The sequence below is a fragment of the Coffea arabica genome, chromosome 10e (assembly GCF_036785885.1).
Source record: "Coffea arabica cultivar ET-39 chromosome 10e, Coffea Arabica ET-39 HiFi, whole genome shotgun sequence".
Classification (NCBI taxonomy): Eukaryota; Viridiplantae; Streptophyta; class Magnoliopsida; order Gentianales; family Rubiaceae; genus Coffea; species Coffea arabica.
In genome coordinates this window covers 3169492-3197459 of record NC_092328.1, presented here as the reverse complement: position 1 = coordinate 3197459, position 27968 = coordinate 3169492, and the positions used below count along the sequence as shown (strand labels likewise).

Genomic DNA, 27968 nt, shown 5'->3' with positions numbered 1-27968 from the left:
AATCTGGCGGCCGAGCGCCGACCAAGCCCAAAAACAGCAGCATACCCCCACTTTTTAACTACTCCTACATATCTATCCCATCCGGGTTCTTTCTTTCTCTCTCTTTTTTTGGGTACCCCCTACCCTATCAAGTATACACATCATCCAATAATCCAACGGATCTAATTAAAAACCACCGTTTCATCCAACGGCTATCGTACCATACGCGTTGCTCCAGGGCTTCTCCCACGGATCCGCCGTCCTCACTTAAAATCTTCTCTTTAGCCTCCACCCTCCTGTTGTTTTTTTCTCTCAGAGCCCAGATTCATCCTGTACGTATTCGAAGCTTATCTCTCCGTCAATCTGAAATAAATTAAAAAGCATCTATTTTCATACACACTATTCTTTTTTTTTTTCGGGGTAGTAATACAGTATTAGGGTTTGAATAGAGGAGGAAGAAAGTGTGTTTTTTAGTGCGTGTGTTTGTGTTCCTTTTCTTCCACTGTAGAAGAAGATGCAAGCCAACAGCGGTTCGGAATCACAAAATACTAATAATAGTAACATCAACAATAATAATAACAGCAATAGCCAGCCGCCGCAGCAGGGGGTGGCTGCTACTCCTGCGGCGGTGACACCAGCGGTGGCGGCTGCACCCCAGCAGCAGTGGGTGGCGATGCAGTATCCAGCGGCCGCGATGGTAATGCCGCATCATATGATGCCAGCCCCACATTACCCGCCTCACTACATGCCGTACCATCACCACCACCTCCACCATCCTCCTCCTCCGCAGCCTCAAGGGCCTCCTCAGCAGCAACAGCAGCAGCAAGGAGGAGGAGGTGGAGGATCTAATGGTGAGAATAGAACGATCTGGGTCGGTGATCTCCATAATTGGATGGACGAGGACTACCTTCGCAGCTGCTTTGCTTCCACTGGCGAGGTCTAATCTGAACATTACCTTGTTCAATATTCACATGCCTTTCCTGGGCTTTAATTGTTTTCAACGTCTGTTTGGTAAACATGGCTTAAGATTTCACGCGCGCTATGCCTACAATGTCGGTTGGTAGATTTTTTTGTCGATGAATTTAAAGAATGATTTTCGTCTTCGTTATTTGTTGTTTACACTAAATCTTATTTTGAAAGAGAGTATGAATCCATGGTGATGTAGTTTGTCGCGAGAAACAGCTTAGTTCTTATGAGAAAGGAGAATTGAATGCTGATGATTTGATGCGCACAGCTGGATATTAGTGCCCATGTTTGGTATTATTTCTTAGAGAAACTAAAATTTTTGAGGTAATATGTAATGTAGTTTCTAAGTTTGTCAGATTGAATGACTAGATGAATTTTTAACTCTAGGTTTCTTTCTTGGTTCAAAGCTGGGATTTTTCTACAAACAAGGACAGCTCATTCAATTGACCAAATCAAATCTTTACCAGAGCTCCCTTTTTCCGTGCCAAGCTGGCATTTTTTTTAAGTATACACTTTTAGGTAGCAATTTTAGTTTTGTACATCTATATACTGAGATAAAATATTTCATATCACATTTTTTAGTAATGAATTACTTTTCATTAATTGCTTTAATTGTTCCAGCTAGATGGTTCAGTGTGTTTGAACAAAGTGCTGTGGAAGTAGAGGCTCAGGCACCTCTAAAACTGGCAAATTTTACAAGATTTACTTATTCAGAAAGACAAATTAAGAATGGTGATAATTAAGCATTCAGTAATTTAAATGAATATAGCAATCACCATGCATGAAGCATGTGAGCGAAAATGTGATAGAATATCTCTTTCCAAAGCACTTGTCTTGTCCAAATTTTGTTAGAATCCAGCATATTTGTGTGACGTTGCTCCTGGAGAGTTTAAGACGCAATCGTGTCAGGAACCTTAAATTTGTGATTTTGCTTCGCATAGTTTGTTATCATCTTCAAACATGTTTCCAATTCTACAACTAAAATATGGCTTTAGGGTGTGCAAAATATATTCTTGATGTTTCATCATTAGTAACTTGTTCATGTGCTTACATGTATAATTGTTGTACATCTTCCCCCAATTTATGTAATCTTCTTGCAGGTTGCCTCTATAAAGGTCATTCGCAATAAGCAAACCGGTTTCTCTGAGGGATATGGATTTGTGGAGTTCTTTTCGCATGCTGCAGCTGAGAAAGTCCTGCAAGCATATCCATGCATTATCATGCCTAACACAGAACAACCTTTTCGTCTGAATTGGGCTACATTTAGCACGGGCGACAAGCGTTCGAATAATGGTTCTGATCTTTCTATCTTTGTAGGAGATTTAGCTGCAGATGTTACTGATAGCTTATTGCATGATACTTTTGCCAGTAGATATCCTTCTGTTAAAGCTGCTAAAGTTGTCATTGATGCAAATACTGGACGTTCAAAGGGTTATGGTTTTGTAAGGTTTGGAGATGATAATGAGAGATCACAGGCTATGACTGAAATGAATGGCATCTATTGTTCAAGCAGGCCCATGCGTATTGGTGCTGCAACCCCCAGGAAATCATCTGGATACCAACAGCAGTATTCTTCACAAGGTAACTTCCATTGATTTTGCTGATGATTGGATTTGATGCTGTGTATCAATGCGATCAAGTTTGTTGACTAGATATTCAAGCTTTTCCTGTCAGGTGTTTTCTATTTATTGTGCTCTTCTACAATGCTTTTGGGTTACGGATTACATTTATGTTGATCCAAGGTTGAAGTAACTATTGATAAGAACTTCTATGTTTATCTCAGCCTACAATGATTACCTTTATGTTAAATTACAGATACAGACAAAGATATAGAAGGGAATTCTGTTAAGGTTACTTTTTCCTATTCCATTATGCAAATAGATGCACGACAATCTGCAACTTAAGTTGCAGAAGCATGTGACTTTATATGACCATGAAATTTGGAATCAAAGAGAACATTTGATGTCATTTTTGGTTGTGAAGCCGCCCTAGGATGAAAGATTTTATGCCAAGTGATTTTGCCTGTCTTCTCATTTCAAAGCCTTAATACATGGCTTGGTCAATTGGATATCATTCTACATCGAGTTCTTGGGTGATTGGTTTAGTTTGAAATGAGACAGATGCTTGTGTAATGGGATATCTCAAACCCTTTTGTTTTCTAGTTTGACCATGGACATTTTTGATCTATTGCAGTTGCATCGGCTCTGAAATTTTTGCTCAACAAGTTCTAATTGTTTTGGATTGGTTTTGACAGGTGGATACATTAATAGTTCATCAGGCCAGGGCTCTCAATCTGATGGAGATTCTCCTAATACAACAGTTGATTTCAGCCTTTATACTTTTCCTTTTCTTTTCCCCCACTTCCTTTGGCTAATATATTATGGTTGTAGATATTCGTTGGAGGGCTTGATCCAAATGTCAGTGATGAGGATCTGAGGCAACCGTTCTTGCAGTATGGGGAAATAGTTTCGGTGAAGATTCCAGTTGGAAAAGGATGTGGATTTGTACAATTTGCTAATCGGTATGTTTCTGGTCCAATCTAATTCATTATATTTCAAATTTTATACAGAGATTTTCCGCTGGTAGTTCAGGTACGATGGAATGAATGTGGCCATTTTTTGGACAGAAATGATGCCGAGGAGGCACTGCAGAAGTTGAATGGTACCACGATTGGAAAGCAAACTGTGAGGCTCTCTTGGGGGCGTAATCCAGCAAATAAGCAGGTAGCAACTTTCTCTTATATCAGTTCATTCCTGTGCACATTGTTTCTTTCAATAATTGAGATTGAAAAAATTAATTCGTTCTATTACAGGGCACCTTCGCTTTTCATGAAAAATTTGTGAAAAATCCGGACAATCAGGATATGCATGCTTAACTGTTTTTCTAGTGTGTCATCTGCTTCTAATATGTCGTCATTGGAGTGATTTAGTGGCAGCAAAAGGTCGGCTAGTAACAGTTCTACAATTGTGTATATGAAATGACCTCGATTAGCCATTTGCTCATTTTTGTTTTCTCCTTTCATTTTCTCCTTTTGGTTCCTGCCATTACTAACTTGTACTGGTGGAGAAATATTCTGTTAGGCTGCATCTTGAGTAGTTGGCAGTCTGAATGCTGTTTCATCTGCTTTGTTGTTGGCTGCAACTATTTCATAATTGATGAATTGTTATTTTGCAGTTAAGAGCTGAATTTGGAAACCAGTGGACGGGGGCATACTATGGAGGTCACTTTTACGATGGCTATGGGTATGCGATGCCACCACCTCATGACCCAGGGATGTATGCAGCAGCAGCAGCTGCTTATGGAGCCTATCCCATGTACGGAACCCACCAGCAACAAGTAAGCTAGACGGCCGAGCTCACAGCGATTCAGCAGATGAGGCACATGGGTGCTTTTGTCTCTCTGTTGAGCGTGTGGGAATTTGGAACCCTGTTATTCCCTCCGAAATCTGAGAGGGGAACTGAATTTTGACTAGAAATCAGGTAGTTGTTCTCTAGGGGCTTGATTAAACATTTGTTTAGAAGTGTGAGCATAATATTGGAACTTCTTAATTTGAATAAATAACATTGATATGGATTGTGAGCACTTAATTCTTTATTTGTTATTATTCCGAGCACTTGCTGCTCTGGCACCTCTGATGATGACGATAAAGAGGCAGGGATGTATTCGAATTCTGTGGTGTTCACGTTGCTATATGCTATATATACATTCGTTGAGGAGTTTGGTCAATTATGAATTGGAGTAGTGTTCAGTTCCTTCTGGTAAATGCGCCACACTTGCTAGGTTATAAAAAAACCTTAATGGCTCGCAGAATGCTCCTCCCATTCGGAAAAGTTAACTCCGGCCGAGGTCGGTGTTCTGTGGACTGGAGGAAAAGAAAAAAATAATAAATGTACAAGAAGTGATGGCCGATTACCATTGATGCACATACCACGTTGGTGTCAAGGCTAGTGGTACAACGTTGTCAGGCCCAATTGAGTGACAACTAGAGCACTAGACATTCTTGTTAAGCATTTGTTGACAGCCCCTGCGTGTGCATATCTTCATTTGAGGGCTCTTGAGATTTGATAAAGGTCCCATTTCTCATGCACCATTGTCAAAGTGTGAGCTCCATTAGGAGATCAAGCACAAAAATACTCCCTCCCTTTTTTTTATAATTGACATTTAAGAAATTTGCTCTTAAGTACTTTTATCTGTCGTTTTATTATCTCCATGCAGCATTAATTATTTTTTCACAATTTTACCCTTTTATCTCTCTTTTCATAATTGGTGGGAGTTAGTTTGCATTGCTTTTGGCCTAGTAAAACAGCATCATTTAATACTCTAGTGAGAGAAAACATGGGTGAATTGGACAATTAATGAGGGTACAAAAGGAAAGTAGTGTATAGATTTAAACAATGAAAAACTTTTCTTAATTGGTGTGCAAAACCTTAAACGTCAGTTATAAAAAAAGGGAGGGAGTACGTTTTAAAGGTTGCATTTTGGAAGGCTATAATGCCAAATCGGATAATCTTCCCGTTAAAGTAGAGAGTATGAATTTTACCAAAAATGGAAGTACAAGTAGGTGTATAAATAAGTTTAATCAAATCCAACACTCAAGTCGCCTAGTTTAATAAGGTTAAAATTGTATTTAAATTTAATTTATTTATTTACTAATCCAAGTTTAAATGAGTTTTTTTTTATTGAACTAAACTCGATTCGAGTTCGTGTAACTTGAAGTTTTTACATGTATTAGATCTTGTTTGATCATTCAATCTAGTGTCTAAAAGCTTTAGACTTGTCTGACAACAAAAAATATAACATCTTATTAAAAAAAAAAAAAATTTTGTGATAGAGGTTCACTTACTACTTAATGCAGAATATGCTTGAATATTAGGGTTTCAAAACTTAAAGAATTCAGATATTAGAGTTTTAGTGTTTAACGACTCAATAATTTAAAAAAAATTCAAATTTCAGATTTTAGATTTTAAATTTCAGATATTAATTTTATCAAAATATCATAAATTTTAATTTATGCTAATCAAGTGGAATTTAAATATTTGGTAAACACATAAATGCTATTCAATCTTAATTATTATCTGAATAATTAGAGAATCAATTTCGAAGTACATTTTATTGAATCGTACTCAATTCAAATACCACTATCATTTCATCTTTCACAAGGCACAAGCACGTTCCAGCTTGTACGGGCCTGCCTCATCAGAGGGCACACATCAGCAGATTGTGCATGAGCTTGGTTGCGATGTTGGGAGTTGGGTTGCACCACAACAATCAATCAGCAACGTTGACGCGCACCCGACGGGAACCCAGTCCCAGATCTCACCGTCAGATCACTCCCCCAACAACTCCTTTTATTATCCTCCCGATCCGATGGACGGCCCAGATCAACCCTTCTGGGAAGCATCGCGATTCCACTTCGTTTCCTAATAAAGGAGCAGGAGCCATCATTTCACGAGGTGGGCCGCGGTGACCCTTCGACCCATTGGGGGGCCAACTTACCACTAATACGTCGAAGTCAGACCACTTTTATTCCAAAATATCTGGATTAGGTCATCATTCAATCAACCAAGCTTCATTAATCAATTTTTCTTGCGGAAATAGCGAATCCAGTCATCCACTAATTTACCAAGATAGATTTAGTCCCCAAACTTTTGATCCCAACCATTTGGCCCCCTATACTTTGAGTTTCTGCACCATTTTACTCTGTCAATAGTTGCTCGACTGAGAAATTATTTACCCGTTCCAATAAACTTAACTTTAACTCAACTAGTAGGAGAAAGGCAATGAAAAGAATATTTATGATTTCAAATAATTTGTTTGGATAGAATATTATTTGTAATAATTATTGTGATGCTTCTTGTGATGTGATATATGTGAGATAAAAAGATGGATTGCAAAATATATTTTGATGTAAACAAAATATTATTTGAAAAAAAATTGCTATCCAAACACTCCTACTAGTACTAGTATTTGAGCGATTTATGATATTTATGATTTGTGACGCATCATACATATTAATTGAGAAAAACAGATAAAAATAATACTTATGATTCCTAATCGTATGGTGTGACGCATACACATTAATTTTTTTAGACAACGTTATTATTGATATTGAACACTACTATATTGAGCGATTGAAGATTGTTACAGAAATAAAAGCAAAAAAATTTCGAAAGACTTATAAATATTGGTGAGATGAAGTTTTAGGACCAAATTGGACATTTGCCCAAAGTTGTTCGTTTTTCAATTGTCAAGGCACTAGGAATTAAATTGAGTGAGACTGAGGTGGGTCAGGACTAGGATAAATATGGCAGTAGCAGTATTATATAAATATAAAAAATTTGGTAGGGGGGTTGCAGCTGGCTCTTTCGCCCGATTTTCCTAGCTCCACGTTTACCACAATAATGCCTTGGCTTTCTCTCACCTCCTCCTCTCTTCATCTTCCTCCTCCTCTTGCTCCGTCGTCGTCGTCGTCCTCCTCTCTGCAATTTCGCAGGATAACGTGCCTGCGTGCTTCGTCTTCAGTTAATTCGGCGTCGTCTGCTTCCTCAACGTCGCAGCCGAAAGTCGTGGTCACTAGAGAGCGTGGCAAAAACGCGAAGCTCATAAATGCTCTGGTATGTAACCACTCGCTCTCTCTCTCTCTCTCTCTCTCTCTCTCTGTAGCAGCAATTATGTTAATGTATGTGTATTAGCATTTTGCATTTGATGTAGTTACTCGTAAATCTTCTGGTTGCCTCCAGGAACGATGTGGCCGTTGGTTTCAGTGTAAAGTATGTAGACCTGAATTACGAGTTTTAATGCTGTATTATGGGCGTCGTTTCCTGCATTTTAGGTTTTTGATCATATACTAAGCTGAAATGTGGCTTTGTTTTACTGTCTTACTGTTGCTTCTGTAGAAATGAGTGGAAAGTCAGCTGTTTGTTGGGAAAAAAAAACAAAACGCTATCGAGCATCATTTTCCACCAAATGTATACTGCAAGTGTACTGGCATTCCTTTAGTGCCTTTCTAACACCATCATAAGTATAGTATGCTGAAGGTAGTATCCTGATTGGATTCATAAATTAGAAAACCCGGGATTAAGATGGAATTTTCATCATGTGCTGCAGGGGAAACATGGAATTGATTGTCTAGAGCTTCCTCTTATCCAGCATGAGCTGTTACCTGATTCAAACAGGCTGTCGTGTTTGTTAAGTGGTGAGTTCATTCCCCATTCGTGGTTTGGATTAGTTTGAAACTCACCCAATTGCCTAGTTTACTGGGAATGTCTACGTGATCAAATTTATTTGTTCATGTGATAATCATGGTTACTACGAATGGAGAGGGAGGGAAAGATTTTGGAAATAGGGCGACGGGAGTGTTAGCTAAAGCTGTGTGCATCATCCATCAGCCTGCTGCTTGAGTGTTGATTGCTTAACTGTTATACTCGATAGTGTTTGATATGCCTGATTGCTCTGGTATTTACTTCCGTTGTGTGCTTCACCCTAGTTTATTTTCACACTTTGATTTCATAATAAGAAAGAGTAAAATCTAGTATTGATTCTTTATTGATCCCAAGTCCATGCCTTTCTTATTCCTTGTGCCAACAGAGACTGCTTTTGACTGGGTCATCGTAACTTCACCGGAAGCAGGAACAGTTTTCCTTGATGCTTGGAAGTAAGTTTTTCCTGACTGTAGCTGAAGTGGGAAGACGTAGGTTATCTTTGAACATGATCCATCTCTTAATTGATAAGTACTTCTGCATTCTTTGGAAAAGTATTGCTTCTGGCCCTATCTGGTAACCTACAAAGATGGTTCTCCAAAGAATGTATCTGATGACAAATGAAATTTGAAGATTCTCATGATACATTTTTTTTTTTGCCATTTGAGTTTATGAAAGTAAATAAGCAAAAATTATGTTTTAACCACATTTCCGAAGTCCTGTGATCCCGTTTCATGACCATGCAATGCTAGTTTTGCCTTGGCCTAGGTTATAACTGCATTTTTGAATGCTGAACTTTTTATGTTTGGTTCCCCTTTAATTTAAAGCTGAGAATCAGAGGAGAGTTTTGGTTATGCATATGTCTCGATCGCTTTATAACCTATTGCATAAGGTTAGTAATAGTGGGATAAATGTGAATTGAATCCAATAGCCAATTCTAAAATATATGAGAGTCAGGATTGTGTCTGCAGAACTTTATGCCCACTGGAGAAAGAGGGTAATTGGAATTATTCCAAAATGAAGCATTTTAAAAGACAGTCACAGCAGAACTTGCAGTTTTGTTACAGCAGACTTCTTATTTTCTGTTGGCATATCTTAGAATCGCCTTTAGGGTGAAGATTTCACTCAAGCATGTCAGTTTTCTGCTAGAGGAAATTATAATAACAAGACAAAGTCACCTAGTGGACAGGAAATCCACTAGAAAATTGACTTGACAGAAGAATTACCCTCTTCAAATTAAGTAATGCGCATGAGTTAGCCATTTATTTCTGCTACTCTTGATCGTGATCTTTTAAGATAGCTGGTCAATAAACTTGTAACAAATTTCTGTTACAGAGCAGCAGGTACCCCAAATGTTAAGGTTGGTGTCGTTGGTGGTGGTACAGCTAGTATATTTGAAAAAGTTGCACAACAATCAAAACAGTACCTGCATGTTGCTTTTGCACCATCAAAAGGTTTGCGGTTAAAGTATTTCTCAACCTTGGACAGTATGCCACAGAAAATATTTTTCTGTATATTGTTACTGCTTGTTGCTTGTGTGTCTATTTCCTCACCAAAATGGGCAGCCACCTTTGCTTGCTGAAAACCTGAAAACTTGAATTCAATTGTAATTTTCAGCTACCGGCAAAATTTTGGCTTCAGAGCTTCCAAAGCATGGAAATGAAAGATGTAGTGTCCTATATCCTGCTTCAGCAAAAGCTAGCAGTGATATTGGTATGTGTTACTTTCATCTACAAAGATTCTGCGCACACACATACACACAGACAAGTATCTATATGCACAGGTGTATTATATTATCCTTTGATATGATAGAAAGTGAAAAGACACCAAATAAGTTGACATGTATGCACTAGAAGTGCTTTGAGTGAACAGGCATCTTGGTTTTCTTTTCCACTTACTGGATACCAAACTTACTCTATTTCATCTAAGCACATTGTAGATTAGTATAAATAACATCTACAAGCACTTAAGAAACTCATCTCAATCATCGCTTCATCACCTGCCATATTGGTGGCCTATGTAATGCCATTTTTCCGTTTTGCTGTCTCTACAGGCATAATCATCAGTACGTTATGTTTTACTTTCCATTTTCCTGGAACTGATCTATATTAATTAAGATTAAGCTAATCTTATTAACTGAAAGGATTTGGAGTTGGATATTTCTTATGTAGCGACTTCAGTTCTATTTCTTCTGCATCTTTGAAGATAATGAGAGGCTGTGCAATAAATTGCTGAAGATTTTTTTCTCTACTTTTATTAGAGGAGAATATGGAGAGATGGACAACATAAATGAAGAGATGCAATACTAAGTAGTTTTAGAAACTTTATGTATTCAAGTTATGGCTCATTTTGCAATATGGTGATTCTCTGTCGAATCATGAATGATGCTGAAGGTTATCTCTACATAAAGGGATTCTATTTCGGTGGAGTTTAGCCATTTCCTTGAGCTTTTCTTTCCCAGCATTTTGATACCATTTATCTGTTTTTGCAGTTACCTTCATCCTTGCAGAGCATGTTCCTTTTGCTCTTTGTTTCCATATGTGATTATATATAATAAAAGCAATACTAAGTAGATTTGTTTTGTAATAATTTCCAGAGGAAGGTCTCTCGGAGCGTGGATTTGAGGTCATTCGGCTTAATACATACACAACGGTAAATATGGTGTGAAATTATCAATAAATTCTCGTCTTTGCTTTCATGCATTGATGGCAATGTATGATTTGCTGTTTGTAGATATCATGATGGGAATTCAATAGTGACAGTTGTCTGCTACTGTTTTTGCATTGTGTTCCTTCTTATGTGCTTTTGTTTAGATGATTTTTTTTTTGGGTGGGATTGGCATGCATCTCAATATTTTGTTGCCTGGAACTAGGGATACAACTTGTTCACGTCTATGGAGTTAAGGATTCAGTTTGGCTGTGTCATTCACTTTGATTTTAAAATTTCATAATACAATAATTTTCTGTGCTGGTTCCAAGGGCTTGGATTTCCATGTTCATTTAACTGTTGTCTGGGGAAATGAGTTTTGGATAGTTAGGATTTTTATCATGGGAGCTATTCAGTATGTTTATAACTTCCCAGTTCCTTACTACCTGGGGAATAGCAGGTTGTTGCATGCGTAGTCTCCATTTGCTCAAGTCATGCCAATTGCCAAATATCCTTTTCTTTTTGTGTTTGCCTGCTTCATATTGCTGACTCTGAGCTCTACCAAATATGTAGGTACCTGTGGATCAAGTTGATCAGATGGTTTTGAGACAGGCACTTGCGGCTCCTGTTGTTGCTGTGGCATCACCTTCTGCTCTGCGGTAAAACTTTTGCCCTTTTAAATTACCGCAGAGCAGAAGGTTCTTTCTCTTACAATGTTGTGTATGTCAGTTCATGTGTGTAAAAGGAAAAAAAATGTTCTATTACTGGCATTGACTGCTCTGGATCAGTTGGTCTGGACAATAGATCAACAGTTAGTTCTGGCTTTGTGGTAATATCACTTTAATGACGTATATTACATGAGATGAATGCAAGACTTTATCTACTTTTGCAGTCAGTGCTTTACCTTTTACCTGCATTTTTTGCTGTTATTAATACTCATTTTGCATCTGCTCTGCAATAGGGCTTGGATTAATCTTATTCCAGAACTGGAGAGGTGGGGTAATGCTGTTGCTTGTATTGGCGAGACAACTGCTTCGGCTGCAAAAAGACTAGGGTTAACAAATGTATACTATCCAGTAGATCCTGGTCTTGATGGGTAATAGTTTTCTTTTCAAGGGAATTTACTTTCTGCAACGTCTTTAATTATGGGTAATAGTATCTATTGTGGCATGAAGGCAGAAATATGTTCCGATATAGGTTCAAGTCACCCCAGTGCCTCAGCTATGCAATGGTCTGAAGCCAGTACTTTTAAAGCTTTCCAGGCTCATCTATGCCAAGTATTGACTCCCTTTTTTCACTCTTTCCTGGACTACACCATTGTGTTAGCGATCCATTGGTCTTGTCTGCAAGTTGGCTTCCACTAATATCCTCCTCCTCTTTTTTTTTTTTATCAACTTCAAACAGTTCTCCAATTCTCAAGTCCTCTTCGATTGTGGTCTTCCACATAATATTTTCATCTTTTATTTTCAAAACAAGAGATCGACTAGTAACATCTACTACATTAAGCAATCTCATTTCATGCCTCCTTGCAGCTGGGTTGACAGCATTGTGGAAGCTTTGAAAGTTCAGGAGCAAGTCCAGAGAGTCTAATAGTCCTTTCTGAATGGCTTTTCCACCTTTCCAGGTAACATAAGACGACATATATAATGGTCTCCTTATATGTAGCTCAAACCTGTGATTTTGATTTGACCATGAACTTTGCAGGTGAAGACTGTAAAAGTAGTGCATCACTCAGGATGGACTGTATGCTTCTAGGAACACTTGAGAGAGAGAGAGAGCGAGAAGATTGTGGACAATTTAACGGGAAAATGTTGATTGTTCTGCTTATGAGCAAGCCCATTTTTCTATGGGACAAGGGGGGTGTAGCTTAGAGATCTGAGACACGGGGGGCTGGAAAAATTCTTAGAACTGTATATAGTATTTTTTTTGTCGTGTAAATGTTTTAATATATTTTTTTTTTGGGGGTTGAAATCTGTTTGGACAGTCAATTATTTGGCCAAATATATTTGCTGACATCACCATTACAATTTTCAATACACTTTTTTATCTTTTCAATTACCTTTTTATCTCACATACATCACATCACAAAAAGTGCTATAGTAAAAATATTTCAAATAACTTACAATCTAAACACACTCATGCATACGTCAATGCGTTCAGCTTTGACTTTATATAAACGATTGATCCTCCTGCTAATAATAAATTGAGCAATAAATAATATATATTTTGGCTGACCGATCTTGTCCCCCAAAAATTTATTAGTTTCCGTATACAAGTCTCGTGGCATGTTGTGTCTCATTGACGAGGAGATGAGCTGGATATATGCCATTAATTCGCTTCAAGTTTGTGCAATCGCAAATAGAGGATACGGTTCTCATTGATTCAGCATGTTGCTTTATAAATCTCTACTGCTGTAGGATTGGCAGTCGAATGAGCAGTGCTATCGAAGTTCAGGAGGATTTTTTTTTTTGGGGAGGAGGAAGTTTCCCTTGAAGGAATCATAGTTAGCGAGCGCTCTGGTTGATGGCTTGGAACTTCGTGCTCTGCGTCCCTAACAGTAAGTAAAACCAGTCCTCTGTGCCCAATTACGTAGCCGCCAACCTGCTATTTTCATGAGAAGTTAATGAAGTAAGAGGTTGCTTCTATTTATTTTATTTTATTTTTTGTTGGATGATGCAATTTGAGCAGGTTTATTTTCAGTTGCTTTTGTGCTTTTCCGAAATAGTATTGTGCGTTGAGCTTGGTGAGAAGTGAATGTGAATTTTCAATTAGATCTATTGTATGGCACTAATTTGTAACAATTAGCAGGTGATGTACCTATATAGCCAGATTCTGATGCCATTTGCGATTAAGGGAAGAATGGTATCTGGACTGCCGCTCCAATGGTATCGGTCCGCTGCCATATATATTAACATTTGTAACAGATGTCAGGGTCTTGCTTTGCCAATGTCTTTAAAATGTTTTGTCCATTTGAGGATTGAATCGAGTGACAAAAATCCCAGCTGGTTGCACTTCTACTCGGTTCAGGTATATGCCCCTGTATAATTCTTGGAGCATTCGTCCACTCTTCAATCTAATAAGGATAAAACAACAACGGCACTGTTTATATTTGGACAACATTTACGAGTATACGATGTTCAAAATGCCAAATAACATGCAGAGTTTCCACCAAATGGATTCGATTCTGACTTCGGAGTGCAAATTTCGCGCAAATGCTTCAAATTTGAGAGAGAGTGAAAAATAAATTATAATAATTTTTAGATTCTTCCGGATTCTTCATTATTTCTCTCAAATAATTTGATGTGATTACAAATCATGATAGTGTTTTGTTGATAAACGCATGCATGGTACAATGCTCAATAATGCACAGTGCACACTTACTGAATCGGAGGGTTTGCTTGGCTCTGAAGACCTGCAAATTGGAGCAGCAATGTTAAATAAACCGATCTCCCCGCGTTCTACCCTTGCTTGTTCCATGCATGCGGGTGAATAATTCCCAGTTCGATTGTCAATTTTTGCATGCGGATTTCGTCCGAGCTCAAAGCATGGGTCCAGAAGTAGTCGTACCTCCCCTTTGTCATTGTAGATGGAATGAACTGAATGCTCGTCTGTGGGTTTGCATGGAAAAAACTGAGTAATGGAACAAAAATGCAAAATGCAGTATTGACTTGCTGCAATGCCTTTGAGATAATGAAAGTTTTAGGGGATTTTCTATTCATCGCAAGGTTGGTGTGGGCAAGCTGAGGGCCATCGTAGCTCTCCCTAGTTATGTAGAACTCGTGGTTCTTGTATTGTGGGAATCTCTCAAACCAGTTTACAAGAAATGCATAAGAATCTGAAGCTGTGATTTTGTCACCCGGCACAAGGGATTTTATTAGAACATGAGAAGCCAACACCAGCTGGGGACTCTTAGAAATCTGACATTTGCAACATTATTTCGGCTGTAGTCATTTCGATAAGAGGGTCTTGCGGTCACTCTTGACTCTGAAAGGTCCAAGCTCTTGCATGGCTCCAATTCCCAGGTAGCAACATCCTGGCCCTGATCATTGCCATATCATGCTGTCAATAATATTTGTGGTAAGCTCTGCATCAATGAGAGGACAGATAATAAACTATATATCTGTTTCGGTATCTTGGGCCTAAGTTACTTGGGAGGTAGTCTTAGATGAACGGGGTCCATTGCGGATTATTGGCCTCTACTATGCTTTATATTCCTGTCCGACATTTTAGGCTCATAAGATATCTCTGTAATTGGTTTGAATCGCATTTTCATCTCTTGTACAACGCCTCATTTTCTTCTTGTGATTAATAACAGGCTGGTAGTTACATTTAAAGGAAAGAAGGGGGTTGTGTTGTGGAGGGAGGAATAAGAATAAGGGACAGTAATGAAAAAACTGAATATCAGAAAGAAGGTCCAAATGGTAGAAGTAGTTTAAAAATCCGCTTACCTCCATTGAGCCACAAGACTAGAGGCTTGGATCAAGAATCTTCAGGTGATTCCACAAAATAATATAAAATAAAGCTCTTCTGCCCTCCCGATTCACTGTTACGTAACTGGAATATTGGTTTAAATCAACTTCTTCAGGCTGCCCTGGCAATGAATCAATATTATCAGCTTCCATCAATCCATCTTGAGGGCTAATGTACACTGGGGCCATAGTTTTAATTAACTGCAAGATCTAGATAAAGCCATGGCTCCGAATTTTGGAGGATTTTCTGAATGTCGAGTCTTAATGAGTTCGTTAAGGTTATCAGCCTGAATGGCTTCACCTTTGATCATGAGAAAGGCATATTGCTGCCAAGACAGGAAAATTATAGTCAACAATACTAGTGTTGGCAGCTGCATGTTCTTGAAATTCAATAGCATGTCTAGCTACAAGTGCTTTCAAGTGCAGGGTGACCAGTTTCTATCAGTTTTTGCGACTCTGGTCAAGGCAACTTCCAACCTTATTTACGACCTAACTTCATTGGCATGGATCAAACACAACCTATAGGTGATTACTTCCATAGAATTTGAATAATTACTTGGAGAATATCTGATTCTCCCCGGTAAGTTTACCCAGAAAGCTATACAGACATAAACCTGCTGTCGCAATTTGCAACACTCGCCTACAGATATTAATCCAGAAAATTTATTTGAAAAGTAAATCACGTCCTGATTCAGGATTATCCTTTTTAGTGATTGTAGGTGGGTTATATATGGTTATTCTTCCTGTCGGCTCGCTTCCTCAGCCGGTTGGCTGATTTAGTGGGACTGTCATCATGTTAGGAAACCCGATTGTGATATTTTTGTTCTTCTCTCTGTTAAACTCCAGAAGATCTCTTGTATAGCCGAATGCAAAGATCAGTTGCTAATCAACTCAGTTCCATGGCACAAAATTTACCTCATCTCATTAAGCTAGCATACTAAAATAGGAAATTTGGGGACCATAGCTTTCATCATTTAGCCGTTTTAACATTATAGTTTTCACAAATGGACAACCAGACTCTTTCTTGAAGCAAATTACGTACTACTTGAATCTGAGGTTCACAGACAATTAGAGCGTACGTACTTGTGCAATGCTCTCGTGTCGGATGTTTGATAGCCTCTGCAGTATATAGTAGTGGGACTAGGCTCCTCTTCCTTGCGTTGGAGAGAGCTTCTCTCCATTACACTCCACTAAAATTAACTTAAAAATTATTTCAAAAATCAACATAGTTCATAACATATTTCATTACTTGTGTTAGTTATATATAAAATTTCATATAAAATTGACCAAGTTTTGTTGCCTGATTAATCATTGCAAAATTTTCATAATTTTAACTCATTTTGAATCATCTTTCTGCCCTCAATTGATTTGAACCAGAACTTGTGAGACCTGTGATCGGTAAAATTATGCATGCAGTTATTATGTTCACTAATAGAACTTAGGAAATGACTCTTTGCAAGTATATATGTCGATAATTAAGATTCACAATAGTTCAAAAAGAAAATAAAAAGAGACAACGTAAAGAAATGCACAGGGAAAGAGATATAATTTGTAACAACACTAGCTAGGGAGACATTTAAAAAGCAGACTTGATATTGAATTTTATTCGAAAAGGAAAATAAAGAAAGAATAAAAACTAAAAGATGACATTGATTCAAAGCGACAGCTCGCATGAGTTTCTTTCTTGTACAGTGGCGGAAGCATCATCCCGAATAAAAGTCTAGGTGGAAGGGGGCAACTGTGCATTGATGAATGAAGTGAAGAGAGCGAGGGCTCTTGCGGGTTGATGGTCGGGAACAAAAAGTCCGGCCCCTCTGACGGTAACGAATGTCAAGTTCTGGTATTCAACAACGTAGCCTCCGACCTGCACAAGCAACCATATGTATGTATATATCCACTTGTTTTAAGAGGAAATGTAGCAGATGCTATAAGAAATGCAAACGCGATTAGAAGAATTACCTCATTTTGAAGGTACCATGGGTACCAAGCAGTTTTCACCGATAACTTCAGCTTATTAACAGCATATTTGGCAGATGTTACAGGAATAGCACTATCAGTGTCCCCGCTGAACATCATTTGAAAACTCTTAATCAGGTATTAAATTTGCAAAAGGTAAGGAATACTACTATTTTGTTATGCTTTTGCTGTTGTTGTGTCAGGAGTTATCCATCCATCAAATGTCAGTACTGATCAAAAGCATATTTGGTCTGGAATGACTTGCCTGTAAATCCAAACTTGAATTCCACTTTGCATCAACTCAGTGATGATTGGCAACACTGTCCTAGGAGCATCGGTCCAATTCTTCAAATCACTAATTTCCGAGACATACCAGAGGACAACATACGATCCAAGGGACAATTTAATGATAGTCAAATACTTGGAAAATCTTGCTCCAAGTTTGAAGTACTAAATTTAGCAATCTAATATATTATACCAATTAGTAGCATTACTTGCAAATTTTCCACGGATAAGGAACGGTGGAAATATTTGCATGAAGAGCAATCTGAACTTCAGGATTTTCCATGTAATCCGAGACATAGTCGGTGGAGCACAGGCCAACATATGAATACTGTCATCATTTAATTAGCCAGTGATTAAAAAAGAAAATTAGATTAGTTTTTGGCACACTCGAAAAGAGACTGATCGAAGAGAATGTATCACTTTATACGTACCGGAGCCGCTCCAGGTGTAGAATTGCACAAGGATGCATAGATATCATAAGGATTGATGCCTTCAGTGACATTGCAATTGGAATTCAGATATTCAGAGCAGCTATCAGATTGAATGACTAAAGATAAATTGCAATTGGAATTCACTCCGTTATATATCTCATCTGATATGAGGGCATGTCTCCACGCATAGTCTAATGATCCGTAGAAACTTGATTCATGGTCAATGTACGAATTGCCATGCTGAAACATGAGTTATCATTTGAAAAAAAAAAAAAAGAGTAAGATTGATATCTAGTTTTATTATTATACACTAAAATTGACAAACTTGTCAAATCACTCCTTACTGCAACTCCCTTTAAGTTGATCGCAGTAGTCTGATTTGAATATTTATTTTGACGGAGTATCAGCTGAGCAAGTTGAGTAGCATAATGGCCTGCATAACTTTCTCCTGCAAGAAAAAGGTCTCTATTCTTGTATTCTGGAAACCTCTCGAGCCGGTTGACTAAGAAGGTATATGTATCGTATGCAGTGAGGGTGTCGCCAATACGTTCATAATATGCACTCGTGTTTGAGTATGAAAATCCAACACCAGCTGGTGCCTCAACAAAGATGAGATTGGCCTCTGGGACGAGTATTCAAATGCAAACTTTTGGTCACTATTCTGCAGTAACTAACCTACATATGAAAGGTTCATATCATGCGACTACGTTCGAATTAGCACTTACCGCTATTCCAGGCATATGGGTTACGGTACAGAGTTTTGCCATCTTTGTTGACTCTAAATGGCCCAATTTCCGTCCATGCTCCAACACCAAAGGAAGAACAACCAGGCACTGCATGTTCAAGAACAATATGTAAATAATTAAAGTTGATAATGGAATTTTAAACAAACGAATTCTGAACAAATGAACAAGTGATCAACATTGGTTATGTAACGTTGAAGACCAAAAGCGAAGTAACAGACCATGTCAAGGGACATTACCTCCGGCAAACCACATGAGAAGGGGTTTGGAAGATGAATCCTGTGGGGATTCAACGAAATAATAATACAAAACTCTTCCACAGTCTACTTTAACATAGCCTGAAAACTGGTTGAAGTCTACTCCATCAGGTTGCCCGGGCAATCTGTCAATTTTGTCTTTCTCTTTGAGTCCATCTTGGGGGCTAACATGCACAGCAAAAGCCTTGGCAGATGCATCAGATTCAGATCTTAGACTCAATGCATTAAAAGAATCAGCGTGAAACGCACCTTTGAACGATTTCTCTGTCAGGAATTCAGAAAGTGGTTGACTCCCGTAACACTGATGGGATATCACCACGAACAGGATTGACAAGATTAGTAGGATATTGGCCATTATGACGCTATGCTACTACTCTCCTGTAACCGAGGAATTGAAAGTGCACTGAAGCCTACTTTTGAAATGATCTGATTTATAGTCCTTTGAAGGTCGGCAATTTGATGCCATTTTGCTACATCTATTCACCAAGATATGCTTATAAACTGGTTTGTTTCTTTTTAAGCCGTCAGAGTTTGTTCAAACCAGAAGTCCGTCAATTATCTCTTTGGCTGACATGTTAGCTTTGCCCTGTTAAACCACATCTGTAGAGCACGTCAGCATGCATGCACTATAATCTTAACTTGTTACTGCTTTCCTTGATATATTCAACAAAGGATTCCTTCCGTCTCAATATTATACTTTTTTTTTTTTGGAAATTCATCATTTTAAGGGGACATTTAATCGTTGATGTCTGGATGTGTGCATTGAATGAAATTACATCTATAGCATTTTATAAAAACCATTCAGTTGGTGATTAAATGTGCATCCAAATTTGAAAAGGTTAATTTTTGAAATGATAAAATTAAAAAGCAACTAATATTTTGTATGAATTTTAAAATGGTGAGTCTTATTTTGGGACGTGAGAAAAAAAAAAAAGAAATATGGTGGAAGGTGTAGTAACTTATCTTCAAATACTCCGGCGCACAGTCTCGATTAGGTGTTTTAAGCAACTAATACAATTTAAGCAAACACGGCCAGATATTACAATTCCTTAAATGTGCATGCAAATGTTTTTTATTCGCAACGGATGCTTTTGTCTATTTGCACGTTTCAGTTTGGTTGATTCGGAATACTGACTACATGACAAGGAATTTGCAAATTCGTAGGCATCCCAAAGGATCTGTTTCGTCTCGGAGATTCTGTATCTTTTGTGATTTCAGGTAGAACAATAAAACAAAAGCAAGTTACCTTATTACCCACTAAATTTTTGAATGGTATAATTGTAGCCACTCAATCTTTATAAGTATGAAGTTATTCACACATCTCCGAGATGTGTATACTTTAGGCAATTCTGTGTATTTTCGCCATTAATTCTACCACATCTAAGGGTTTGTACGAATCATGAGACATCACCGAGAGACAGACCTGATGATAAAAACAGACGAAATGACCTAAATTATGTACGTTTGAAAGTTGAGTGGATAATTTCATACTTTTAAAAATTGAATGAACAAAACCATTCTATTACAAAAGTTTAGTAGGCAGCTGAGTAATTTGCTCATAAAACAATAGACAAGATGAAAATGACAAACGGAAACAAATTACTTTTTAAAATGCATTTAGGGTTTTTATTTTCAAAATTGTCTTCATATCTTTTGTAGTGGTAGGATTCTCAGTAATAATTTTAGGTGAAATGTCCTATTTCTTGATATGCAAAAAATCAAAATAAGTTGTAAAAACCATATTGTAAGCTTGAAATTGGTGTTCCCACAATTTACGACTTGGTGGAAAACGTTAGGTAAAGAGCGGGTGGAAGAAGGGGAAAAAAGCCGTACCCAAAAGAGTTGAATTGCAAGAGTAAATTGATTTTCCTTTTGTTGTTAGGACTTAGGACTCATTCTTTCCAATGTTCACAGATTGATTGCAAATTTTTGATCTAAAGATTTGGCCATTGTACATTTGTAATGCCTGACATACTTGTAAATCCAAACTTGAATTCTAGATTCCATGAACTCAGTGATAATTGGCCTTTCAATCAACACTCTGTCTTTCCATCTATGATTCACGATAAGACAATTTTCCACGGTCCAAAAAAGCAAGAATTGTAGTGAATATAGTTTTGCTCGAACCTCTCTTAATTCAGGCTAAAATCCTTAATATTCAAAATCAAAAGATTGGTACAAAGTCAATGTTATTTACTAACGATAATTTGATGTTGACCGTTAGTCATTATTCCATTTCTGTTAGTTATCCTAAATTTGCCTAAAATCACAAAGTTTGTTTGGGGGCCAAATTTGTTTTGATCAAAATATTAGATATCAGTTCGACACATAGGCCAAATATTGGGGATCAAAATTGCAATTTTTCCTTATTATAAAATAAAATGAGATTTGATTAAATCATGATCAAGTGAAAAAAGGTTTTACATGGTCAAAGACCAAAGAGAAATGAAAAAACTATATCACCAAGACATGCGTATTATCTCCATTAAACCACATGAGAAGTTAGGACTTTGGAAGATGAATCCTGTGGGGACTTTGGAAGTCCATTTTCGAAATGCTCTGATTTATAGTGCATGGAAGGACTGCAATTTGATATTCTTATATGGAGTATATATATGTTTTTTTTTCCTTTCCCCCTTCAGAATTTGTTCAAGCTAAAAGTCCATCCATTAAAAACTTCACCAACATGTTTGTTTGCCAAGGTAAACCAAAATTTTTGAGCATGCACTCGGCTTGTTGCTTTCTGCAGGTACGTACTCGGCGGTCTCCATCTGGATCTTCATTAGGTGTTTTTAGCAATTTCAATTTAGGAAAAAACACGTCGAGAAAATACAATTTTATAGAATGTGCATGCAATTCTGCTGTGCTTGTAACTTATGGAGTCTATACTTGTCTAGCGTACGATTTTTTAGTTTGATTTGATTCGGAGCAATGACAACAGGACAAGGGATTATATATGATCGTTTTATGCATACCAAAGGTCTCTAACGTGTCGGAGGTTTTCGATTCTTTTGTGACCTCAGGGATCGTTGGCCAGGATAAGAAACCATGCATACACAAGTGGAAAACCATATGAACAAAGTTTTACAAGTTGTGATAACTCAATTTTGTCCAATAAAATGTGTACTAATGGAGATTAAAACACACAAAATGTGTATTTATTCCACATGATCACTTCCACAGCTTTTCCTATTGAGCATATTCCTTTCTTTTTCTTTCCATTTTAATTTTCTCATTTTCAACTCCAGACACTTTTTTATTGTGAATGGGAGGACTCGAATCAAATGCATCTCACCTACATATTCTCCTCTCGAACCACTCAACCCATTCCACCCCATTTCTCAATTTCACGCTTAAAGAACTCCTTTGTTGTAAAACTATTACCATTATAATCAACTTATTTCTTGAAAATTCATGCAATTGCCCCATAATCACCACAAATACTCGTTTTTTTTGTATCTAAAGTTGTTGCAATATATTTGAAAAAAAAAAATCGTTCAAAACATCATTCACATTTCATCAAATGAATTTTTTCGTCATTCACTTTTAAAATGCTAATTTTATATCTATTACGAATTCAAGTCGATAATATTTAGTCCCAACTTGTGTTTTCGACCATTTCGATAAAAAAGTTAGATCCTATTTGTAGTTATACAAATGATCCGATCTATATTCATTTTATTTGTTTCTAAAAAGGTATAATCTGACCCAAATTATGTGCATTCTTTCCCTAAAAAATTGGAATATGACCCAATTTATATTCATTTTTGCCACTAAAGATATGGAATTTGACTTGATGTATATAAAAAATGATTGCATGCGAGTCACTTGGTAATTTAAGATTCAAAAGTAGTTAAATTGGGACCAAGTTTTACTAACTTAAATTTGAATTTGTAAGGGACATAAAGTTAATATTTTAAAAGTAAATGACCAAGAAATTCATTTAACAAAATGCAAGGGATGTTTTGGGCAATTTTTTCATTTGAAAATGCAAAACACATGAATACTGTACTTAGAATTATCATCTTAAGATGGTGTCGAGACATGTGCTCTTTTCATTTAAACACGAAATAGTAGTAATTTGGATCACAGATTTTGCATTCAACTAACAAGACAGTCGAACAAAATTTAATTTGTCAGGTCTCATACTAATTTTTTTGGCTAATGAATAAGAAGGCCAGACGAGTAGTTTGACATATATGCCAAGAACATATATGTGTTATCCGCATTTTCTTTCGGTCATCCTAAAGCATCCCCTTTTTTCAGTCTATTTGGATGGGAGAAGTTTTTGGTTTATGAATGAAGAGAAGAGTGCAAGGGCTCTTGCTGGCTGGTAACTAGGAACAAAATGTCCAGATCCTCTTATGGTAACGAACATCAAGTTTTCATACTCAACCACATATCCGCCAACCTGCAAACCCAGCATTGATATCTCAGACAAGTCCATAATTCTTGATGGGCAAGTATCATGCGAAATGTAAAGCATAATTTAATAGATGAAACTTCTCAAAAATTTTTATACCACTAAGTCTTCTATTCCACACAAAATATAAAGGAAGCTCTAGATAATTCATCTTACTACAATCCATTATAATGAAGAGCTTGCTTTTTTTTTTTTTGTTTAACACATGCTTGAATAATTAGGCAAAGTAAGTTCTTGAAACAAGTTTTACTTGTAAAAGTTCATTTTTGCCACTTCATTGGACTAACAAACTCCAGAGATATTGTTTGCGTGTAATGTTCAAGTGTTTAAGGCTCTCATTCTAAAATAATACGTTATACAACAAATAAGCCGATCAAAAAAGAAATATATGACACTTACCTCATTCTGGAGGTACCAAGGATACCAGGGAGTTTTCACAGATATCCCAAGTTTATTGATGGCATACCTTGAGGACGTTACTGGCACTGCACCATCCGTGTCACCACTGCAAATTAATCATCTGACTTTGTTAAGTTCACTTCTAACATTTTCTTTATTCAGATTCAGTCTTATTTAATGCTTAAATCCTGTTAAATTATACAATATTTGAAGATGTTGAATTGTAGGAGAATTTGGTTTTCGTTTCGTTGACAGGACTCTTTCTTTTCAATTTTCAGAGTTTATTTGACGAAATTCAGTCTAAAGATTGGCCATTGTTTATCTCTAATGACTTGCCTGTAAATCCAAACTGGAATTCCAGATTCCATCAACTCAGTGATAATTGGTAGTATAGGCAAACGTCGGTCTTTCCAGCTACCATTCATGGTAAGACTATTTCCACAGCCCAAAAAAGAAGAACATTGGTGAATATTCTTGGTGGCTCAAACCTTTAAAACTTAAAAAGCACAATTTATGACCATTTCTTCTTCAAGAGTAACAGTGATATACTTGCACAGTTCCCAGGGATAAGGAAAAGTGGCAGCATCCACATGAAGAGCAATCTGAACTGCGGGGTTGTTTAAGTAGTCGAAAGCATAATCCAGCGAGCAGGGATCAAAGACTGAGATCTGTCAATATTATTTCAAGGCAATTATCAGGAAAAAAAATAGAAGGGAAATAAGAAACCATAGATTTGATCAACAACGTTTGCACATTTAGAAAAGATAAAGAATTGATAAATACTTGCCAGAGTGGATGAAGAGGTGGAATTGCACAAGGGCGCAAAAATGTCGTAAGAGTATATGTCCTTAGTGGCATTTGTGACTTGGTCTTGATATTGGCGACATATATCAGATGGAGGAGCAGGAGACGAGAAATTGCAGTTGGATTCATGTCCAATATACATTTCGTCTGATATAAGGGCATGAGTCCAATAATAGTCTAACCATCCCCTACTGTAGGATTCGTAGTCAATCAACCCATTGCCAACCTGAAATTATGATTTATCCATATTAAATTTTAGTATGCAACTTCAATCCTTTCAACTAATAGGCATGTGCCAATGAAGCATTAGTCTAACGGTGAAGATTGAAACTCCAGAATTTAGTGATTTTGGATTCTAATCTCCTGTGTCCTTCTTACTTCTTAAATCTCACCCATCTCTGCTGAAAAAATAAAAAAGAAAAACTAACAGGCATGTCAATTTTAACTTTATCACTTACAGCGATTCCTTTTAGATTGATTTTAGTATGGTTCGTATTAGTGTTTGCATGTAGTATCACTTGAGCTAGCTGAGGTACATAATGGCCAGCATAGCTTTCTCCTGCAATAAAAAAGTCCCTAGTCTTGTACTCGGGGAACCTCTCAAGCCAATTGACTAGAAACGTATACGTATCAACTGCAGTTCTTTCGTCCCCAGTGAAATCATAATCTGATGTTGTATTTGTATATGAAAATCCAACACCAGCTGGAGACTCCAAGAATATGATATTGGCATCTGAGAAAGAATTAAAGTCCAACTTTGGTTAGATTCTTCATCTCTGTTATGTGTATTATCATATTATACATGGAGGGAAGACTGAAAATAATCTAGAATCCAATGACCTGCATTCCATGCATATTGATTTCTGTAGAGAATCTTGCCACCTTTTTCAACTCTAAATGGCCCAAGTTCCGTCAATGCTCCGGCTCCAAGAGAAGAACAACCGGGACCTGCAAAGAGCTTGGAATGCCTAGCACTTGATAAACTAATTAAATTTCGTAAGAAACAAAGTTAAACTGGCAACATTTAGCAACAGTACCTCCATTGAGCCACAGGACAAGTGGATTAGATGAAGAGTTTCTTGGTGATTCGACAAAATAGTAAAACAAAGCTCGTCCTGAATTGGGATCAACAGTAACATATCCTGAATATTGGTTGAAGTCTACTCCGTCAGGCTGTCCAGGCAGCCTTTGAATCTTGTCATTTTCTTTGCGCCCGCTTTGGGAGTAAAGATACGCTGATGAAAGGCTGAAAGACGTATCTGATCCAAATTTCGGGGAAGCGAAGTTCTGAGAGGGCTCTTCTTGCAACAATTCCTCCATTTTGAGCCCACCAATTGATGATATAGAAGCTTTACCATCATGGCACAGAAGAGAAAGTACCAAAAACAGGAGTTTCAAGCTAAGTTGTAGCTTCTCCATCTTTTGAGTTCTGTATATCAATGATCAGGGGGATGATTCATTCTGTTGAGATGTTCAGTATATATAGTCCGCCATAGGGTTTAATCAATCAATGCCAATCTTCTTCATTGTCCAAATTTCGTATCTGCCAGTTTTGCCGACTTACGTGTAGCTCTGATTTGGCGGACAGATCAATGACCCAAATCCAGGTTTGTCGACTTATGTTTAATTCCAGCTTTGCAAAGAGTGATTCCTTTCGATTCAAAAATTGCATTTATCGACTACTTCACACATATCCATATCCAGAATAGGTGCAACAAATGATCCGCCAAACAATTCAACGATGACCCAAATTCAGAATACGTGCAACAACCCAATGCCGCCATGGTGATCCGGATATTTGAAAGATTCGCACAACTAATGGTGGAGAAATACACAGTGCTTGAATTCTGTACTTGGACCGCTCCAGAAATAAGAATCCACAAATCATATTCATTTGTACTGTATTCACTTTGCTATTTCCCAGAATGGTTATTTTATTTGGATAAGTTTTTCATACACCGTTGTTTACTTGTGGATTTCGATAATTGGTGCATAATATGAATTCAAATTTAAAATTCAAATCATTCGACATGCATCATAACTGTTAGTGTAAATATTAATGTATAAAAAGTTAATCGAAATCATAATGGAAGACCGATGAAAGACAGAAAACAAAAACTTAACACTGCATTAATAACACAATTGCCATGTCCAAAGCCCACCCATTTGTCAACCCCTCGGCTTTTGTTTCAAGGCCTGGAGTCTCTCTAGAGAGACCCAAAAAATACTGAAAATTCAATGAATTAATTTCCCGCCGTCTGACGGCGAATAATCTACATTCTGTCCAATAAATAGATCCACCGCATGATTTGATTCTTTCTTGCAGGCGAGGGTTTGATCAATGATCCCTTTCCTTAAGAGGAATTAAGTGTCGTGATCATCATATTTCGCACAACTTCCTCTGATCGTGCAATTTTATTGTATGCTCACTTGTTAAAATATTGATCTTCTTTGCCACTATGTCCTCATTTCCGGAAGGAATACGCTTTATTCTGTTCTCCAACTTTTTATTATAGAGTGCACCTATAAAAAAAAAAAAAAAGACTGAAAATAATAATATTCCAAAATAATAGACTTAAGATGGGCTTTCAACATTCTTCTTAGTACTTATGTGGCTTAGTATAGGCTTTGTACTAGGATTTATCCAAGATGGGCTGTTTATTAACTCTTTTATATAACATGATGCTAGTGCAAATGTCTTAATTGGCAAACGGGCTCTCTTTTCCGGCATTAGCTAAGCGATTAACGGCAAAATTTGCAGTTTAGAGTAGCTCACGTACGTTTGCAATTTTTGTCATCCAACCTTAATTATGGAGATCATGATTTCTCTTGTGCTTAGAGAAGGGGATAAAACATATTTTTGTCTTTTGGCTAATAATACAAAAAAATTGGGATATCTCGAATGGAAAGTGCGACACTCTCAAGAAGGAAGGAAAAAAAAAAAAGAGGTGGTTTTGGCTGGCCGAAAGTTCTTGGCAACTACATATCGTTGATCAAATCATTGAACCTAAGCTATTTACTCTTAACCTAGCAATTACTATGAGATGCTGGTTGTACTTGGTAATTAGCCAGTTAGCCACTGCATAGTTTCTTGGGTCTGCTGATCTCCATTTGGCATGTACTTCTAGGTGGCCCGAGGGGGTTGTATGCTGCATTTTCGACATTTCATGTCAAGACAACTGAAAAAATGGTGAGAACAGAAAAATGGAACTTATTATATTCCAATTTGGATCAATAAAAAGACACCGATTTTGCTTGTCTTTTGAGTATAATGTAGGCCTCATAATTGTCGAATTGATCAAACACAAAAAGCTACAAGGCACCAACTTGCTTGAGGACGTGGTCCTGATGGAGAAGGAGACAGGAAGGGAATTAATTGAATTTGGTTTTATTTGCATACGCTCCCACAGA

At 37.3% G+C, this 27968-nt stretch overlaps 4 protein-coding genes across 7 annotated transcripts; 2 read left to right on the top strand and 2 right to left on the bottom strand.

Moving 5' to 3' along the window:
* Window positions 1–3: 3 nt before the first annotated feature.
* Window positions 4–4532, top strand: LOC113712280 (polyadenylate-binding protein RBP47). The gene is made up of 6 exons (XM_027235622.2): window positions 4–916; window positions 2046–2526; window positions 3200–3264; window positions 3336–3466; window positions 3572–3668; window positions 4120–4532. Exons 1-6 carry the CDS (start codon window positions 494–496, stop codon window positions 4288–4290), a joined length of 1368 nt encoding a protein of 455 aa, XP_027091423.1. The 5' UTR covers window positions 4–493; the 3' UTR covers window positions 4291–4532.
* Window positions 4533–7293: 2761 nt separating this feature from the next.
* Window positions 7294–12848, top strand: LOC113710964 (uroporphyrinogen-III synthase, chloroplastic-like). 4 transcript variants are annotated; one of them, XR_011822020.1, is made up of 11 exons: window positions 7294–7559; window positions 8053–8140; window positions 8533–8599; window positions 9480–9598; window positions 9762–9857; window positions 10741–10796; window positions 11364–11449; window positions 11752–11886; window positions 11988–12067; window positions 12323–12414; window positions 12495–12848. XR_011822020.1 is itself a non-coding variant. In XM_027234069.2 (10 exons), exons 1-9 carry the CDS (start codon window positions 7347–7349, stop codon window positions 12378–12380), a joined length of 918 nt encoding a protein of 305 aa, XP_027089870.1. In that variant the 5' UTR covers window positions 7294–7346; the 3' UTR covers window positions 12381–12414; window positions 12495–12848. The 4 variants fall into 4 exon arrangements, 3 of the variants coding, with proteins under 3 accessions (XP_027089870.1, XP_027089871.1, XP_027089873.1); XM_027234069.2 differs by lacking the exon at window positions 11988–12067; XM_027234070.2 differs by lacking the exon at window positions 12495–12848 and having other exon boundaries at window positions 12195–12344.
* Window positions 12849–16979: 4131 nt separating this feature from the next.
* On the bottom strand, window positions 16980–19286 carry LOC140015444 (serine carboxypeptidase 1-like). Its single transcript, XM_072068027.1, has 8 exons — window positions 18914–19286; window positions 18657–18764; window positions 18276–18553; window positions 17932–18171; window positions 17710–17828; window positions 17481–17570; window positions 17219–17324; window positions 16980–17123 (listed from the first exon to the last, which is right to left on the bottom strand). Exons 1-8 carry the CDS (start codon window positions 19284–19286, stop codon window positions 16980–16982), a joined length of 1458 nt encoding a protein of 485 aa, XP_071924128.1.
* A 3663-nt stretch (window positions 19287–22949) lies between these two features.
* LOC113712581 (serine carboxypeptidase 1-like) lies at window positions 22950–26007 on the bottom strand. Its single transcript, XM_027236064.2, has 8 exons — window positions 25595–26007; window positions 25398–25505; window positions 25016–25290; window positions 24541–24783; window positions 24303–24421; window positions 24090–24185; window positions 23754–23859; window positions 22950–23342 (listed from the first exon to the last, which is right to left on the bottom strand). The coding sequence occupies exons 1-8, from the start codon at window positions 25974–25976 to the stop codon at window positions 23199–23201; spliced, it is 1473 nt and encodes a 490-aa protein (XP_027091865.2). The 5' UTR covers window positions 25977–26007; the 3' UTR covers window positions 22950–23198.
* Between the last annotated feature and the right edge of the window lie 1961 nt (window positions 26008–27968).